Source organism: Carcharodon carcharias, chromosome 19 (genome assembly GCF_017639515.1).
Source record: "Carcharodon carcharias isolate sCarCar2 chromosome 19, sCarCar2.pri, whole genome shotgun sequence".
Taxonomy (NCBI): domain Eukaryota; kingdom Metazoa; phylum Chordata; class Chondrichthyes; order Lamniformes; family Lamnidae; genus Carcharodon; species Carcharodon carcharias.
This window is the reverse complement of record NC_054485.1, coordinates 71,230,892-71,250,472: the sequence shown is the minus strand read 5'-3', so window position 1 is coordinate 71,250,472 and position 19,581 is coordinate 71,230,892. Positions and strand designations below refer to the sequence as shown.

Genomic DNA, 19,581 nt, shown 5'->3' with positions numbered 1-19,581 from the left:
GCTCCCACAGCGAATGGTTGAGGCAAATGGTTTTGATGTATTTGATGGGAGGCCAGGAAGTACATGAGGGAGAAAGGGATAGAAGGATCTGCCGATCGGGTGAGATAAAATAGGGAGGGAGAAACTCATGTGGAGAATGAGAACCAGAAGAAGGCAGATGGGCTTAATGGTCTGTTTCTGTGCTTTAAAAGCTAGAATCAAAACAAAAAATGCTGGAAATGCTCAGCAGGTCAGGCACTGGCCCGCCCCTTCCCCCCAAGATCCCATAGTCAAAGTGTCCCTTATTTTATCTCCTCAGAGCTGGTCACCCTGGAGTCAATCCCTGAGTCACAGTCACTCTCCAAGAGGAACAACTCCCTACAGTTTCAACTCTGAGCAGAATCGCTCCACAAGTCACAGTGTTACACCCCAAGTTAGAGTAATTCCACTAGTCCCAGAGTCACTCCTGAGTAACAGAGTTACACCCCGTCATAATGTTACTCACCGAATCAGTCACTCCCCGAGAAACAGAATTACTCCCAAGCACCAACTCAATATTCTCTCCACTGTCTTCCCTGATCCTCCCTCCCATAGTCCTCCCTCTTGTGCCCCTCTCTCCTGTGCATGTGCCGATCCCGACACTACACAACTTCACTGCCTTGGGTGCTGTCAGTCTTCCTCTTCTGATCCGATTCCGAGGCTACACATCTCACACTCATGTTGTCAGTTTGAAAGCCTCCGAGGATGAAGAATGCTATTCACACACTAGGAATTTCTGTCAAACATTTGCCAGGAGAACTGAGACAGCAGCTGCAATAAGTGAGGTTTTATTCAGATGGGACAATGACAAGTTGAAATCCCCAACTAATCTGCTGCTCAAAGTCACCTCCAATTCACTGGTCAGTTTCCCAAGCTTCAGAAAACTAAATATTTGGAGCCATATGAATTTTAAACAAAGGCAGTGCAGGGGCACAGTTAGTGCTGCCTTACAGCTCCAGGGACCCAGGTTTGATTCTGACCTCAGGTGTCTGTCTGTGTGGGGTTTGCACATTCTTCCCATGTCCACGTGGGTTTCTTCCGGGTACTCCGGTTATCTTCCCCTATCCAAAGACATGCTGATTAGGTGGATCGGCTACAGTAAATTGTCCCCACGTGTGTGTATGTGCATGTGAATATGTGCCCTGTGATGGACTGCGTCCTGTCTTGGCCTAGCACCCATTGCCTGTTGGGTTAGGCTGCTAGTCCTCATGACGCTGAATTGGATGAAGTGGTTTTGGAAAAATTAGTGAATTTTAAACAATGTTCCATGTAGTGTGTAAAATGGCTCCTGCTCTCAAACCTTGATTTGCATGTGATGACATCAGTGTTCACATCAATATGAGAAGCCACAGCGTAAAAAGGGATTTATCCAGACATCCCCTTTTCAGAAAAAGAAAAAACATTGCATGCATTGTCATTTACAAGTTACTCCACATACATAGCCCATGAAGAAAATGATCATACATGAACACAAAACTTTGTCCGATTTTGTCTCTCCCTACATACACAATCTTTAATTTGTTCAGGTCTTCTTATGGTACGTGTGTGAGTTGTTGTTGGCTGTTCATCCGGTGTCTGCTGGTTCCTGAAGTGACGTTGTCTCTCTGGGGAATGTTGTTGCCGTGGCGAGTGTTGTTGCTGTGGTAATTTTTGCTGCAGATCCATTGCATTTGTTGGGGAACAGTTGACCTCTGGGACTGATGGTCGTTCAGTTCCTTGCTCAGATGGTGAAATCAGATCTGCCTCATCAGCTGTCTGCTGTGAAGGAGCAGCTTCTCCGGTTGCACGTAGATGTCTGCGGTTGTGATGATAGATCTGGTTGTTCACTTTCACCGTGTACGATCGAGGTGACAACTTCTCTACACGAGTCAAGTGAGCTGACTTTTGTTGAGTGCATTGAAAGTTTTCACTCTGACTAGCTCTCCAACTCTCAGCTCTGGCAACAATTTGGCAGCTTCATCAAAGTGAAATTTATCTTTCTGTCGCTTCACTTTGATCTTGTCAATCACTCCCTGTTACTACTTCTGGCCTCTAGTTTTTTAGCTGTTGGAAGAGTAGTCTGGGTGCAGCGTGACATTAGTCACTGGACTGGACAACTTTCCATGCCTTCAGTAGGTGTGTTTCTCCAATGTAAGATTGCCTTGTACACATCTGTGCTGGGTCTAGTTGATGATTTGATGATCCTTTGGCAGTTTTCATCGCTGCCTCTGCCTTTCCATTTGACAGGGGACAGTGTGGAGATGATGTGTAGCGTTGAATTTCCCGGTCATTCATCAAGTGCCTGAACTCTTCACTCATGAATTCAGGGCCATTGTCACTCATCACAATGTCAGGAATACCATGATGACTGACGTGTGCTTTCAGGCATTCTACAATCTCACTGGTAGTCGTTGACATCAGCTGGTCTAACTCCCAGAAGTCTGAATAGTAGTCGACTGTGACGGGATAATCAATTCTAGTGAGAGTGAAGAGGTCTAATCCAAGCTTCATCCATGGTCTGTCTGGGAGGTCATGAGTCATGAGCAGCTCTTTATCTTGCTTAGCTTGATGTTCATTACAAACACAGCACTGGCTGATGTGGTCCTTAATCTCATTGCTCATGTTTGGCCAGTAGAGCAGTTGCTATTTTGCTTTTCTCGTAGAGCACTTCTCTTGTCTTCCTCAGACTTTTCTCATCTCTTTAGGGATAATGACCCTAGTCCCTTTGTACAAGATGCCATCTTGTGTGATCACTTCATCTCTGTCTGCCCAATACACTCTTACAGCAACAGGTGTATCCTTGATGGTTTCAGGCCATCCTTTCATCACAACTTCCTGTAACATTTGAAGAGTTGCATCTCATCGTGTAGTTTTCTTGATCTGAGCAAGACGCTTGTCTGTCAGATTCAATGTCTCTGCTGGGTTGATAACTTCCAGATCCGTGCTATTGCTTCTTGTTGAATCTGGAAGATTTCACACTCTGTACCAGCATCATCAGTTTCCTTCAGAGAGAGTGCAGCTCTCGACAGCATGTCGGTGAAGTACATCTGTTTCCCTTGCTTGTACTTCACTTCCAAATGATATCTCTGCAAACGAAGTAACAATCTTTATAAACACTTTGGAGCAGATAGTTTGAGAAAGATGCTTCGAAATGACTTGTGGTCAAACTCTATAATCATTTTCTCACTCCCAAACAGGTACCAGTTGAAATGCTCAGTAGCAAAGACAATAGCCAGGCTCTCTTTCTCAATCTGGGTGCTTCAGTTTGTGTTAATGATTGAATAAAAACACAACTGATTGTCCTTGCTGCATGAGAATTGCTCCAAGTCCTGCTTCACTGGCATCTCACTGCAGGATGACTTCATCAATGACATCACAGTACCTCAGCATTGGCGTTGTTGACACGAGTTGTTTGATGTGAGTGAAAGTTGCATCTTGTTCTGTGCCCCAATATCACTGAACACCCTTTGCAGTGAGATTGTGTTGAGATTCACATTCTGACAACAAATTGGGAGTAACTTTATTAGGTGTAGGCTCAAAGGTGTTCCAGAAGGTCAAACAGCAGTGAAGACTTTATTACAGGTCTCACACTGATAGGGTTTCTCCCTGTCTGAATGGTGTTGATGGACCAGGAGATACCTCACAGCCAAATGGTTTCTCACCAGTGTGGTTTCACTTGTGCTTCAGGAGATCAGAAGAGTGGGTGGAAGCCTTGTCACAAACATTGCCCCTAACGAATTTCTCCCATGTGTGAATCCTCTGGTGTCCTGGATGGTTAAAGAGGCATGAAAGTTTCATCACAAACCTTACACGTCAAGGGTTACTCCCCTTGTATGGATCCTTTGATGGACACGGAGGTTGCATGACCTCGAGAACGATTTCTTGCACACATTGCATGTGAATGGTTTCTCCCCAGTGTGAGTGCGGTGGTGTACACGGAGGCTCGATGACACTGAGAATGACTTGCCACACACCTTGCACATGAATGGTTTCTCCCCTGTGTGAATCCTCTGATGAAGCAGGAGTCTCGTTGAGTCAGAAAATGATTTGTCACACACCTTGCACTTGAACAGTTTCTCCCCTGTGTGGGTGCGGTGGTGTGTGCGGAGGTTCCCTGACTGCGAGAATGATTTGTCACACACCTCACACTTGAATGGTTTCTCCCCGGTGTGAATGCGTTGGTGTACGCGGAGATCCGATGATGATGAGAAAGACTTGTCACACACCTCACACATGAACGGTTTCTCCCCTGTGTGAATCCGTTGGTGTATACGGAGATCTGATGACGATGAGAATGATTTGTCACACACCTGACATGTGAATGGTTTCTCCCCTGTATGAATGCGTTGGTGTCGGCGTAGGGTTGATGAATCAGAGAATGATTTGATACACACTTTGCATCTGAATGGTTTCTCCCCTGTGTGAATGCGTTTGTGCACGAGGAGGGTCGATGACTGCGAGAAGGATTTGTCACACAGCTCGCACATGAATGGTTTTTCCCCTGTGTGAATGGGCCGGTGATTCACCAGGCCTGATAATTGTGCAAAGCCCTGGTCACACAGCTCACACTTGAACGGCTTCTCCCCTGTGTGAATGCGCCGGTGATTCACAAGCGTCGATGACTGTGCGAAAGCTCGATCACACAACTCACACTTGAATGGTTTCTCTTCCATGAAGCTACCCTTGTGGTAACAGTTGTTAAATAGATGCACCTTTTGTGTTAGGAGATCTTATGAGCCTTTGGAGCTCTCCTCACACCTCAGACTTGAACAGCCTCTCACCTGTAGGAATGAGTCAGTGGTTCATGAGGCTCGATGAATGATTGAAGCTCTCACCATACTTGGAGCCGCTCACACTTCTTCCCAATCTCACCCTGACCGATCGCCCACAGCCGAACCTTCGGAAAGGCTGATTCTGATGGAAGGCTCCACACCATTGACCAGTTTCAGATCTGATGATATGTCAAAGCTCCCCTGACCCAACCAATTTCCAGACGATGGTTTCACTGCCCAACCTTCTCTGTGCTGGACGTTGCTGTGAAGGGACTGGCTGTCTGCCCACAGTTGTGCAGTTGTTACTTGGGTGATGGTTAGGAACTATCTGCGGTGTCTATCCTCTCTGTATTCTCTGGTGTAATACGGTGCAATTCTTCTGTAAAACAGGAAAAGGAAACATGATTTCCTCCAATTCCCTCTCCTCCCTTGCTGAAGGGCCTGACTGGCCAATCTGGTAGCTCCAATGCAGCCCCTGATTAGCTGTTGTTCAGAATAAGAGCAATCATTAGCCAGGTAGACTGTCAATCAGGATAGTCTGTGCACCAGATTGGCTGCTTTGACAATGACTGTCCTGATTGACAGACTATTGGCCAATGAATCGAGGAACCCCTTTAGGCACAGGCCCCATTGATCAGCACCGTCTGCAGCCCCCACACAGATCCAGCTTCTCATATTCAGTAATGACCCATCAACAAAACTCAGCCTGTAAATCAGAAGGGAAAAGCTTCCAATAAACACACAATATCCAACACACAGCTCCAGCCAAACAGTTCAGCACAAAACACCCAGTAAACAGCTCTCTCATCTGGATCTTCTCACACAGCATAAGGGGCATTTCCACACCTGATTCCCCACAGGATAGTCAGACTGCCTGAACATTAGTGTGGATATTATGTGATGTAATTATTATAAATTCTGTTCCTTCACTCACCATCTCCTCACTTGGTTTTCAGTCCCTACAGGAAGTGAACCAGCTGTGGAAGAGGAAGAGGAGAGAATGGGCAGAGTGGGTGGGCTCTCTGAATGACGTCTCTCACAGCCAATCCAAATATTTCTGGAGTAACATGAGTTTCCTGAAGTTTGGGAAACTGATCAGTGAAACGGGGATGACTTTGAGCAGCAGATCAGGTGGGGATTTAAACTTGTCATTGTCCCATCTGAATAAAACCTCACTTATTGCAGCTGCTGTTTCAGTTCCTCCTGGTAAACATTAGACAGAGATTTCTAGTGTGGGAATAACATTCTTTATCTTCGGAGGCTTTCAAACTGACAACATCAGTGTGGGATGTGCAGCCTCGAATGTGTTTGACAACAGATCAGAAGAGGAAGACCCACAGCATCCAAGGCAGCAATGGGGTGCAGTGGTGGGATCAGCACATAGAAGAGGGAGGAACAGGAGTGAGGGAGCCGGAAAGAGGGAGCACAGGAGAGAGGGACACAGGAAAGAAGGCTCAGCGAGTGATTCGGTGCTCAGGCCATGCCCTGTGCTTGGAGGGACTGGTACTCAGGGATTGACTCTGTGACTGAGGGAATGACAAGGGGAGTGATTTCTCAGTCTTTGTCAGACCTTTCTAGAGGCCTCTCGCCCATTGCCTGATGTCATCCCACCCTGCCTGACCCCTCGCTCTGCCTCTCACCTGTCAGCTGACCCCATTTTCCTTCCCAGGTTTTGGGAGATGAAAACATGTTCAAGGACTTTGGAGAGGAAAGGGAGGTTGGGGATGGGACGATACTTTGCAAGGAAGGAAGGGTCAAGTGTTGGTTTCTTTGAAGAGAGGGTGATAACAGCAGATATAAAGGAGAGAGGGACAACATCTGATGAGGGGGAACCGTGAACAAAATCAACAAACATGGGGACCAGGAGGGGAAGTCGGGTGATCAGTTTAGTGAAAATAGGTTCGAGGGTGGGTCTCATGGACAAGATGAGCTCAGGGAAGGCATGAGGGGAGTTAGGAGAGACACTAGGGAAATATGTGAGTTCAGGGCTTGGACAGGGGGAGCATTACTGGAAGTTTGACCAGGCGGGCTTGTGGAAGGGAGTAAAGTGGCAGAGGCAGCTATGGCATTGTTTCAATCTTATTTCCCTGAGCAGAGAGGTCAATAACCAGGGAGCAGAGATTTAAAGTCATTGATGGAAGGATTAGAAGGGAGTTGAGGAGGAATTATTTCACCCAGAGTGTGGTGAGGGTCTGGAACTCACTGTCTGAAAGAGTGATAGAGGCAGAAACCCTCATCACATTTAAAAAACACTGGGATATGAACTTGAAGGAATAACTTCTCCACATTGACACTGTCCCATTAAACACTCACAGAGAAGGTACAGCACAGGTTAGATACAGAGTCAAGCTCCATCTAAACTGTCCCTGGATGTCCACTGGCAGTGGATGGTCCACCATAACCTTTCAAGTCTGTGTCTCTTGGATTTAAGGGAGTGGATATGGGGAAAGGGCCAGCGTGAGAGAGGGGAATGGTTTTATCGGGGCCTCGGGCATCTCAGGTGGAGGTGAGGGTGGGGTTGAGTAAATCAGGAGCTGCAGAAATGTTGTGGTGCATGGAGGCCCAAAGGCCGAGACAGTTGGGATTTGGAGAGTGCAGTTGTTAGTGATTTGAGGAATAGTTTTTTTGAGGGACAGATACAGAAGGAGGTAGAGCTGGAATGTGGGAGGGGGTTGTGGGTGCTGAGTAACACATGGAAGTGATCAGAGATGGCCTTCTCTGTGATTGGTACAATGAGAGTAGTGAGACCAGGTGAGACAGTGAGGTCAAGGAGGTGACCGGGAAGCTGGGTTGGGGAAATCACTACAACATCGTAATCAGGGCTAGCAAGGAAACCTCAGGAAAGACAACTGTTTCTCACATACAATCTACACTTTGCCAGTATTAATTACTGACACACAAAAAGCAAATCTCGATCCTGTCAGCTCATTACTGGAATGTTTGGAATTGATCCAATCTGGTTGTGGATGAAAAGAAAGGGCCAGCCCACAAAAAGGCACCAAATTTGGCAGCGATTACATCGAGACAAAGGGTCAAAGTTAAGGTCACCAAACCCCATCATGTCCAGCCACATTGGCCTAATGGATAAGGCACTGGCCTCCTAAGCCAGGGATTGTGTGTCCAAGTCTCATCTGGGGTGGAGTAAAGTTTGGTCCAGAAACAAATGTCAAAACTCTTTCTCCAGACAGTGTCACATTCTGTGACAGTCAGGGAGCTTTCTGTTTAACTTCTCAACCAATTTGGGCAGTTCCTGTTCAGCCTCCTTCTCACTCTGACACTGGCTTTACACTGATACAAACAAATGCAATGTTTCTCCCAAGCTCTGCACCAACCCGACACTCAGGGAACAATGTCACCTCCACTTTCCAGGCAAATATTGTCCCTTTAACTCCTGTCTTCAGTTTACCCAACACCCCAATTACTACTTTGAAATGTAAATGTAAAATTATATTGAGAGATTCATGTTAGGAATAGTATTAAGGAAAATGGAGCCAGGTGGGGTGGATGGGGTTAATATACTAATCAGCCATAATCGAATTGAATGGTGGAACAGACTTGAGGGGCTGAATGGCCTCCTCCTATTCTGATGTTCCTAAGTTTATCAGTGGATCAGCATTAAAAGACAGCGTATTGGATTTGAGATACAGAACAGTCATCGTGGAATTAAATAGGGACCTGGATCAAGGGGCTGAATGGCCTCCTCCTGTTGCTGTAAATGTGTACAACAATGTAACATCATTGGTAGGAGACAAACAATCCCATCCCTGTCCATCACCTGTGTGCCCTGTTCCTGGGTTGTAACTGAGTGGAAACCTGTTATTGTATTCAAGCACGATAAGTCATTGTCACTGAAATGAAGCCAAAGGGTTTGACAAGCTCTGTTTAATCAAAGTGAAGACCCTTTAACCGGATGGGTCAAACCGTGTGATCACAGGACAAGCCTCACCCTCACACCGTACATCCCAGTGAGATCAGACATCACAATAGTTTATAAACGGGTTCAGTTTGATGCAGGAGACTGCACAACCAGTTTGAGTGAAGGAAAGGGAACTGCACTGACTGTGACAATGGAAATATCACTCACTAGCTGACGCTTGGAAGTTTGTTGCTGTAAAAGGTTTGTTTCAAGCTTCAGAATTTGAGGTCAGCCAATGAGGATTGAGATGAGAGATGTCTTCACTGAAAGAGTTGTGAATCTTTGGAATTCTCTCCCCCAGGGAGCTGTGGATGCTCAGTCATTGAATATGTTCAAGACTGAGATTGATGGATTTCTGGATGCTGAGGGAATAAGGGATATGGGGATAGTGTGGGAAGTTGGGATTGAGGTAGTAGATTAGCCCTGGTCGTATTGAATGGTGCAGCAGCTAACAGGGGCCAAATGGCTTACTCCTGCTCTAATTTCTTATCTTCATCATGTTCTCTGGGTCGTTATAGCTGTTACTGCATTCTTGTACAGCAAGTCATTGTAACCAACATGATCAATTTTATAAAACATTTTGAGGAGATCATTAACATGCTGGACAAGATAGATGGAGGTTTGTCTAACTGGACTTCCATAAGGTATTTGATCATGTTCTGCACATGAGATCATTCACAAGATAAATGTGCAGGGAATTGGAGGGAACCTTGTGACATGGGTTGATAATGTGTTTGGGAGATAGGAGACAGAGAGTAGGGATAAAGGGGATGCTCTCTGATTGTCAGGATGTGCCCAGTGGTGATCCCTAGGGATCTGTGCAGGAGACTCAGCTTTTCATTATATTGATCAATAACTTTGTTGGAGGAATAGGATGGGGTAGTTTACTGATGACAGTAAGTTAGGTGACACAGTAAGTCATATCGATGGGAGTGGAAAATTGCAAAGGGACATTGATAGATTAAGTGAGGGACGAAGCTGCAACAACGAGTTCAATGTGGGGAAGTGGGAGATTATTTATTTTGAACCTCAGAAAAGTAAGTCAGGGCATTTTCCAAATTGTGAGAATCTCAGAATTGTTTTGAGTCCAACATGTTCCGAAGAAGAGTCATGTTGAATTTGGAACATTGATTCTCTTTTCGCAAATGCTGCCGGATCTGAGTTTTCCCCAGCACTTTCTGTTTTTTATTGCTGATCTCCAGCATCCACTGTATTTTGCTTTCGTTTTACTGAAGTAAACTTAGAAAAAAAAATTGTGTGACCAATTGAAGCTGTTTTACTGAAGGGCGGTACATTGTGACCTGATTAGCTTCATGATCAATGCTGTGTGTAAACATCTACAGGATAATTTCTTCACTCATTTTACAACATGTTTGTGTTTTAATAAATGATGGTAGAGGTTTATACAGGAAGCCCAGAGCCTGAGGAATTATTAGTATGGATGAGACAATAAGTTTAAGCCCTGATGACCTGGCCAATGGATCCTGCATTCAATGACACAAAAACAGGTTATCTGGTCATTATCACATTGATGTTTGAGGGAGTTTGCTGTGCACACATTGGCTAACACGTTTCCTATATTACAACAATAGAGCAAAAAACACTACATTGACTGTAAAGTGCTTACGGACAACCTGAGATTCTGGAAGTTGATATATAAATGCAGGTCTTTCTTTGAGGGAAACATTATGCTTTGTTTGAACTGGAAATGATAAACCCATTGATGGAGAAGGTATACCAGCTCACAGTGACATTCACCAATATATTGTGTATAGGACTCTTACTGTAGGCTCCTGAGTGTCTCAATGAATAGGAACACACCATGCTGACTAAAAAATAAATTTACTTTCAGTTATAAATCTATATAGAAGGTTGATAAAACAGCAGACAAACAATATAATATTCGGCTTACACCAAACTTTGAATTGACCAAAATAACAAAACATTTGAAAATGACTCAAAATCTTTCCCAGAACATGAAATGAATCTTGGAAGAGTGTAAGGTGAACAAATCACACTGTTATTACGTTGAGGTATGATGGGCTGAGGGAACTCAGGCCTGTAGAGACTCACCCCGACTCCCTCACCATACTCAGGATAGTAGTCCTCCCAGACAGGAGAGTACAAACATTCCCCATGGTATTAGTCAAACACCCATCACCTGAAGAGGATCTGTCTATAATTCACAGCACCAATTAAAGCAGGGTCTGATTCTACCCTATACCCACTCCTGAGAGCTGGCTCACTTTACTAACACAAAAACTACACAAATATTCCAAATGGAAGTTTGTTTAAAATACCAAAAAACGTGTGAAGGTTTTATTACAGAACTCGCACCAATACGATTTCTCCTCTCTGTGAGTACATTGATGGACCAGGAGAGACACTGACTGTGTGAAAGCTTTGTCACAAAGTCACATCTGAAGAGTTTCTCCCCTGTGTGAATCCTCTAGTGCCCCATGAGGGTTGAAGACATCACCAAAGCTTTAATGTAAATCTCACATCTGAATAGTTTCTCCCCTGTGTGGATCCTCTGGTGCCTGAAGAGATCAGATGGCTGTGTGAAAGCCTTCCAACAAACCTCACACATTAAGGGATTCTCCCCTGTGTGAATGGTCTGGTCTATTAGGAAGAACGTGGACTTTGTGAAGGCTTTGTCACACACCTCACACTTGAACATCTTTTCCTCATGGTGGATGTGTCAGTGTTTCATGATTGATAAGTTTACAAATATTTGGTCGCACACCTCACGCTTTAACGGTTTCTCTCGTGAATGCGCCAACAATACACCAATCCTAAACAAAAACAGAATTACCTGAAAAACTCAGCAGGTCTGGCAGCATCGGCGGAGAAGAAAAGAGTTGACGTTTTGAGTCCTCGTGACCCTTCGACAGAACTAGGTGAATCCAAGGAAGGGGTGAAATATAAGCTGGTTTAAGGTGGGTGGGTTGGGTGGGAGGAGAGAAGTGGAGGGGTGGTGCGGTTGTAGGGACAAACAAGCAGTGATAGAAGCAGATCATCAAAAGATGTCACAGACAACAGAACAAAAGAACAAAGAGGTGTTGAAGTTGGTGATATTATCTAAACGAATGTGCTAATTAAGAATGGATGGTAGGGCACTCAAGGTATAGCTCTAGTGGGCGTGGGGGGAGCATAAAATATTTAAAAATATTTAAAAATAATGGAAATAGATGGGAAAAAGAAAAATCTATATAATTTATTGGAAAAAAACAAAAGGAAGGGGAAGAAACAGAAAGGGGGTGGGGTTGGAGGAGGGAGGTCAAGACCTAAAGTTGTTGAATTCAATATTCAGTCCGGAAGGCTGTGAAGTCCCTAGTCGGAAGATGAGGTGTTGTTCCTCCAGTTTGTGTTGGACTTCACTGGAACAATGCAGCAAGCCAAGGACAGACATGCGGGCAAGAGAGCAGGGTGGAGTGTTGAAATGGCAAGCGACAGGGAGGTTTGGGTCATTCTTGCGGACAGACTGCAGGTGTTCTGCAAAGCGGTCGCCCAGTTTACGTTTGGTCTCTCCAATGTAGAGGAGACCGCATTGGAAGCAACGAATGCAGTAGACTAAGTTGGGGGAAATGCAAGTGAAATGTTGCTTCACTTGAAAGGAGTGTTTGGGCCCTTGGATGGTGAGGAGAGAGGAAGTGAAGGGGTAGGTGTTACATCTTTTGTGTGGGCATGGGGTGGTGCCATAGGTGGGGGTTGAGGAGTAGGGGGTGATGGAGGAGTGGACCAGGGTGTCCTGGAGGGAATGATCCCTACGGAATGCCGACAGTGGGGTTGAAGGGAAGATGTGTTTGGTAGTGGCATCATGCTGGAGTTGGCGGAAATGGCGGAGGATGATCCTTTGAATGTGGAGGCTGATGGGGTGATAAGTGAGGACAAGGGGGACCCTATCATGTTTCTGGGAGGGAGGAGAAGGCGTGAGGGCGGATGCGCGGGAGATGGGCCGGACACGGTTGAGGGCCCTGTCAACGACCGTGGGTGGAAAACCTCGGTTAAGGAAGAAGGAGGACATGTCAGAGGAACTGTTTTTGAAGGTAGCATCATCGGAACAGATGCGATGGAGGCGAAGGAACTGAGAGAATGGGATGGAGTCCTTACAGGAAGCGGGGTGTGAGGAGCTGTAGTCAAGGTAGCTGTGGGAGTCAGTAGGCTTGTAATGGATACTGGTGGACAGTCTATCACCAGAGATTGAGACAGCGAGGTCAAGGAAGGGAAGGGAAGTGTCAGAGATGGACCACGTGAAAATGATGGAGGGGTGGAGATTGGAAGCAAAATTAATAAATTTTTCCAAGTCCCGACAAGAGCACGAAGCAGCACCGAAGTAATCATCGAGGTACCGGAGAAAGAGTTGTGGAAGGGGGCCGGAGTAGGACTGGAACAAGGAATGTTCCACATACCCCATAAAGAGACAGGCATAGCTGGGGCCCATGCGGGTACCCATAGCCACACCTTTTATTTGGAGGAAGTGAGAGGAGTTGAAGGAGAAATTGTTCAGTGTGAGAATAAGTTCAGCCAGACGGAGGAGAGTAGTGGTGGATGGGGATTGTTTGGGCCTCTGTTCGAGGAAGAAGCTAAGGGCCCTCAGACCATCCTGGTGGGGGATGGAGGTGTAGAGGGATTGGACGTCCATGGTGAAGAGCAAGCGGTTGGGGCCAGGGAACTGGAAATTGTTGATGTGACGTAAGGTGTCAGAGGAATCACGGATGTAGGTGGGAAGGGACTGGACAAGGGGAGAGAGGAGGGAGTCAAGATAATGAGAAATGAGTTCTGTGGGGCAGGAGCAAGTTGACACGATCGGTCTACCCGGACAGTTCTGTTTGTGTATTTTGGTAGGAGTTAGAAGCGGGCCGTCCGAGGTTGGGCGACTATCAGGTTGGAAGCTGTGGGAGGAAGATCCGCAGAGGAGATGAGGTCAGTGACAGTCCTGGAAACAATGGCTTGATGTTCAGTGGTGGGGTCATGGTCCAGGGAGAGGTAGGAGGAAGTGTCTGCGAGTTGACGCTCAGCCTCCGCGAGGTAGAGGTCAGTGCACCAGACAACAACAGCACCACCCTTGTGAGCGGGTTTGATGACGATGTCAGGGTTGGACCTGAGAGAATGGAGTGCAGTAAGTTCAGCAAGAGAAAGATTAGAATGGGTGAGAGGAGCAGAGAAATTGAGACGACTAATGTCGCCCCGACAAGATCAAGAGAAGGTAAGAATCCAGAGGGAGGGGTCCAGGTGGAGGGATAATATTGGAGGTGGGTAAAAGGATCCGTTGAACGGGGAGAGGACTCCTGCCCAAAGAAGTGAGCCCGGAGACGAAGACGGCAGAAGAAGAGTTCAGCATCGTGCCGAGCCCGAAATTCATTAAGGTGAGGGCGTAGGGGTATGAAACTAAGTCCTTTGCTGAGCATTGAACGTTCAGCATCGGAGAGGGGAAGGTCAGGGGGTATAGTGAATACACGGCTGGGGCTGGGATTGGAAGATGGGTTGGGGACGGAGGGACAGGCAGGGGTGGAGGGTCCTAGATGGGTGTTGGTATCAATGAGTTGTTGGAGCTTGCGTTCCTTAGCATTTGAGAGAAAGAGAAAAAGTTTCTTGTTGAGACGTTGGATGAGACAAAGAATAAAATGAAACTGGGGGCACGCGCAGCTTTGAAAAAGGGTACGGCGTTGCTAATACACCAATCCTGATAATTTTGCAAAGCCCTTACCACACACCTCTCACTTGAATGGTTTCTCTCCTGTGTGAACACGTTGGTGTTGCAGCAGTGTCGATGGCTGTGTGAAGGTTTGGTCACAAACCTCACATTTGAAGGGTTTCTCCCCTCTGAATCCTCTGGTGTCTCAGGAGATCAGCGGATCAGTTGAAAGCCTTATCACAATCCTCACACCTGAATGGCTTCTCCCTTGTGTGAACCCGTTAATGAGTGCAGAGGTTCGGTAACTGTGAGAATGTTTTGCTGCACACCTCACACTTGAATGGTTTCTCTCCTGTATGAGAGCATTGGTGATTCACCAGGGTCAATAATCATGCAAATTTCTTGTTACACACCTCACATTTGAACAGCTTAACCCCTGTGTGAATGCGCTGGTGATTCAGGAGAGTCGAAGAGTTTGTGAAGGCTTTGTCACACAACACACACTTAGACCATAAGACATAGGAGCAGAAATTAGGCCATTCGGCCCATCAAGTCTGCTCCGCCATTCGATCATGGCTGATAAGTTTCTCAACCCCATTCTCCTGCCTTCTCCCCGTAACCTTTGATCCCCTTACCAATCAAGAACCTATCTATCTTGGTTTTAAATACACTCAATGACCTGTCCTCCACAGCCTTCTGTGGCAATGAATTCCATAGATTCACCACTCACTGGCTAAAAAAGTTTCTCCTCAGCTATGTTCTAAAAGGTCTTCCCTTTACTCTGAGGCTATGCCCTCGGGTCCTAGTCTCTCCTACTAATGGAAACATCTTCCTCATGTCCACTCTATCCAGGCCTTTCAGTGTTCTATAAGTTTCAATCAGATCCCCCCTAATCCTTCTAAACTCCATCGAGTATAGACCCAGAGTCCTCAAACATTCTCATTTGTTAAGCCTTTCATTCCTGGGATCGTTCTCGTGAACCTCCTCTGGACCCACTCCAGGGCCAGAACATCTTTCCTGAGATATGGGGCCCAAAATTGCTCACAATATTCTAAATGTGGTCTGACCAGAGCCTTATAAAGCCTCAGCAGCACATCCCTGCTTTTATATTCTAGTCCTCTCGAAATAAATGCCAACATTGCATTTGCCTTCCTATCTACCGACTCAACCTGCAAGTTAACCTTAAGAGAATCCTGGACTAGAACTCCCAAGTCCCTTTGCACTCCAGATTTCTGAATTCTCTCCCCATTTAGAAAATAGTCTATGCCTCTATTCTTCCTACCAAAGAGCATGATCTCACACTTCCCCACGTTGTATTCCATCTGCCAGTTCTTTGCCCATTCTCTTAACCTGTCCAAATCCTTGAACAGTTTCTTCCCAGTGTGCATGCATTGGTGTCTTGAAGTCAGGTGAGTGTGAGAATGTTTTCGCACACACCTCACATTTGAACAGTTTTTCCTGTATGAATGCGTCGATGATACATCAGACATGATGATTGTGCAAAGCTCTTGTCACATGCCTCACACTTGAATGGCTTCTCCCCAGTGTGAATGTGTTTATATTTCACGAGTGTTGATGAATGTGCTAAGGCTTGATCGCAGACCTCACAGTTGAATGCTTTCTCTTCCGTGAAGTTGTCCTTGTGTGAAATATTGGACAACAGTTGCACCTCACATGTTAGAAGATCTTATGAGCCTGTAAAGACCTCCTCACACACCTCACACTTGAACAGCCTCTCACCTGTAGGAATGAGTCAGTGGTTCATGAGGCTTGATGAATGATTGAAGCTCTCACCACACTTGGACCCCACTCACACTTCTGCCCAGCCTCACCTGGACCGATCGCCCACAGCCAAACCTTCGGAGAGGTTGATTCTGATGGAAGGTTCCACTCTACTGACCAATTTCAGATCTGATGATATGTCAAAACTCCCCTGATCCAACCGATTTCCAGATGATGGTTTCACTGCCCAACCTTCTCTTGTGTTGAGCAATGCTGTGAAGGGACTGGATGTATTCCCACAGTTGTGCCTTGGGTGATGGTCAGAATTTATCTGTGGTGTCTATCCTCTCTGTATTCTCTGTACAGAGAATAGTACGGAATAGTTCTCTGTAGTACGGTGCAATCCTTCTGTAAAACAGGAAAAGGAAACATGATTTCCTCCATCTCCCTCTCCTCCTTTGCTGAAGGGGCTGACTCCTCAGTTAGAGACTGTTCCACAGTGAGTACCAGTCTGCTATTCCCCTGTGTGGGGATCAGATGCAAGTCTGATTAAGTTCCTAACTTAACTGTCCCACACCTTGTTTCCAGTAGGGACACTGGATAGTGACCAGGAGCAGACAACATGGCTACTTTCTTTCCTCCACCCAGCACCCCCATTTTCCCAGGCGCCATAAGGACAATAGAAAAGACGGTTGGGTGGAGTGTAAAATGGGCTATCAATTCATTATGAGCTCGATTTGTGCTGGTGAAGACCAGTTTTACCTTTAGAATATGTGTTTAACATAAAAAACACTCAGGAGAAATGTTGATTCAATGGAAAGTTTGAAATTCCTACCCTTATTTCCCAAAATTATTTGGAGAAGACACGCTGGGCAGGAAGTGCTAGAAGCCAAGGAAAATATTGCTTCAGTGTGGCTGATTGAAACATTCTGGTTTATCCTGGGAAATTAGATACACTGCACTCGCTCAGACTGCACATCCCAAATTCAGCTATCAGCCACAGCACTGGGCAAAACTATCAAATCCAAGCCCAGGCTTTTGGAAAAAGCCGAGGCCTTCAGGTAAAATCTTTAAAGAAGGCATTAAAAGACATTCCAATAAATGTGTCTCCAGGTGTGGCAGCCGAATTGCTCTGTTGCTGGATTAACAATCCAGAGATTGAGAGTTCAAATCCAGCTGTGGAAAGTTGCATACATAGAATTACAGTGCAGAAATAGGTCATTTGGCATAATTTCACCATGCTGGTGTTTATCCTTCAAACGAGCCTCTCTCACCGTCTTCATCTCATTCTATCAGCATATCCTTCTGTTCCTTTCTCCCTCATGTGCTTATCTAGTTTCCCCTTAAAAGCATCTATGTCTTTCACCTCAACCACTCCACGTTGTGAAACTGAATTTAATAAGTTTTGGAATTTGAGGAATAGAATAAAATAAAAACATGAAAATTTTCAGGTTGTTCTAAAAACCCAATCATTATCCTTCAGGAAAGGGAATCTGCTACAGTCCCACACAACATGGTTGACTTTGAACTGCCCTCTGAAGTGGCCTTGCAAACGATGATAAACAATCACTATAAAGTCCAGTAATAAGGGGAAAATCAGGTGGATCCACACAATCCTGGCATTGTTTCAGAATAAGATTAAGGTGATCTCAGCTCAGTGAAATCTAGAAAGTCTCTCTTACCAAGATCTGAGGGACAAGTGCCCATGTGAGGAGAGCTGCCCCACAGACTGGTCAAGTAGCAGTGATACTCACTGAATCGTATCAATCTGGAAATATCTCAGACTCCTCCGTCACTATTCCTGAGTATGTCCCATCCCACTGGCAGATGGGGAAGTCTCAATATTGACTCCATGGAGTCTCATGGCTTCAGATCAAACAAGTTCAAGGAAAACTACCCTCCCAACTGATGAATGAGTACTTCACCGTGTTAATCATCACTAGGGAAGGAGACTAAGGACAGATCCCAAAACTGGGTATCCATGAGGTGCTGTGAACTATCAGCAGCAACAGGATTGTATTCCATCACAATCTCACAGCCCAGCAGATCCCTCATTCCATGATTATCATCAAACTAGTAGATAGACATGTCAGAAGCAGCATTGGCTCCCTCTCTGCCACTTGCTTCTCTGCCCCCTGCCTCCTCTCTATCTGGGCTGAGATCAGGAACTACCCTCAAAACCACACCGCCCCCCCCCACCCCCGCCCCACCCCACCCCACCCCATCCATGCAGTGAGGGGGACTGCAGCCTGAAGGTGCAACCTTCAGTGCTCCTTGACACACTGAGTTTGAGCTAGTGTGCAGCCATTCCTACCCTGCTCTGCTGCCAGTTATAGGTTATAACCCGATCTCCCTTTACAATGAGTCTGCCCCCTCACTGGGAGACTGATTCACAGTGAGGGTCAGTAGGATAGTGAACCATGAGGGAAATCACGCTGCTCCTACAGCCTGGTCACTTTCTGACTTTTTACACAACAACGATAGACAAGAACAACTTGTATTTATATAGCACCGCTAACACAGTTCAATGTCCCTCGGTGCTTTGCAATATAGTAGGCATAATTTGGGAGCTTGCTGTGCGCACATTGGCTGCCACATTTCCTGCATTACATCAGTGACCACACTTCAAAAGTACTTCATTGGCTGTATGTGTTCCGGGACATCTTTCTTTATTTCTTTTCTGAGGAGGTTACAGAGATAGTGGGGTGGGAGGTGTTCGAGGCGTTTGAAAAGATAGGAAAAGTCCAGATCCCAACACACAGACAGAACTGATGATTCACAGTCCACAAGATAATAACACACACACAAATACACACACACCCAGAACTCAACAATAGGAAATCAGTAAGAATCCTCAGACACTCTGCACCTCCCAGATAATTACACCTCACCTTCTCATATTCAGTAATGACCCAGCAACAAAACTCAGCCTGTAAGCCAGAAGGGAAATGCTTCCAATAAGCACTCAATATCCAACACACAGCTCCAGTCAAACAGTTCAGCACAAAGCACCGAGTAAAAAGCTCTCTCAGCTGGATCTTCTCACACAGCATAAGGGGCATTTTCACACCTGATTCCCCACAGGATAGTCAGACTGCCTGAACATTAGTGTGGATATTATGTGATGTAATTATTATAAATTCTGTTCCTTCACTCAGTTTCCTCACTTAGTTTTCAGTCCCTACAGGAAGTGAACCAGCTGTGGAGGATGAAGAGGAGAGAATGAGCAGAACAAAAACAAAAACAGAATTACCTGGAAAAACTCAGCAGGTCTGGCAGCATCTGCGGAGAAGAAAAGAGTTGACGTTTCGAGTCCTCATGACCCTTCGACAGAACTTGAGTTCGAGTCCAAGAAAGAGTTGAAATATAAGCTGGTTTAAGGTGTGCGTGTGGGGGGCGGAGAGAGAGAGAGAGAGAGGTGGAGGCGGAGTGTGGTTGTAGGGACAAACAAGCAGTGATAGAAGCAGATCATCAAAAGATGTCAGCAACAATGGTACAAAAGAACACATAGATGTTAAAGTTAAAGTTGGTGATAT

At 45.8% G+C, this 19,581-nt stretch overlaps 1 protein-coding gene across 1 annotated transcript; it reads right to left on the bottom strand.

Annotated features, from left to right (window-relative positions):
- Positions 1-792: 792 nt before the first annotated feature.
- On the bottom strand, positions 793-5,742 carry LOC121291434 (zinc finger protein 271-like). The gene is made up of 2 exons (XM_041212598.1): positions 5,704-5,742; positions 793-5,148 (listed from the first exon to the last, which is right to left on the bottom strand). Exon 2 carries the CDS (start codon positions 4,668-4,670, stop codon positions 3,804-3,806), a length of 867 nt encoding a protein of 288 aa, XP_041068532.1. The 5' UTR covers positions 4,671-5,148; positions 5,704-5,742; the 3' UTR covers positions 793-3,803.
- Between the last annotated feature and the right edge of the window lie 13,839 nt (positions 5,743-19,581).

Excerpts from the sequence above, each read along its gene's own strand:
- LOC121291434 (XM_041212598.1), bottom strand. The coding sequence starts at position 4,670 with ATGGAAGAGAAACCATTCAAGTGTGAGTTGTGTGATCGAGCTTTCGCA.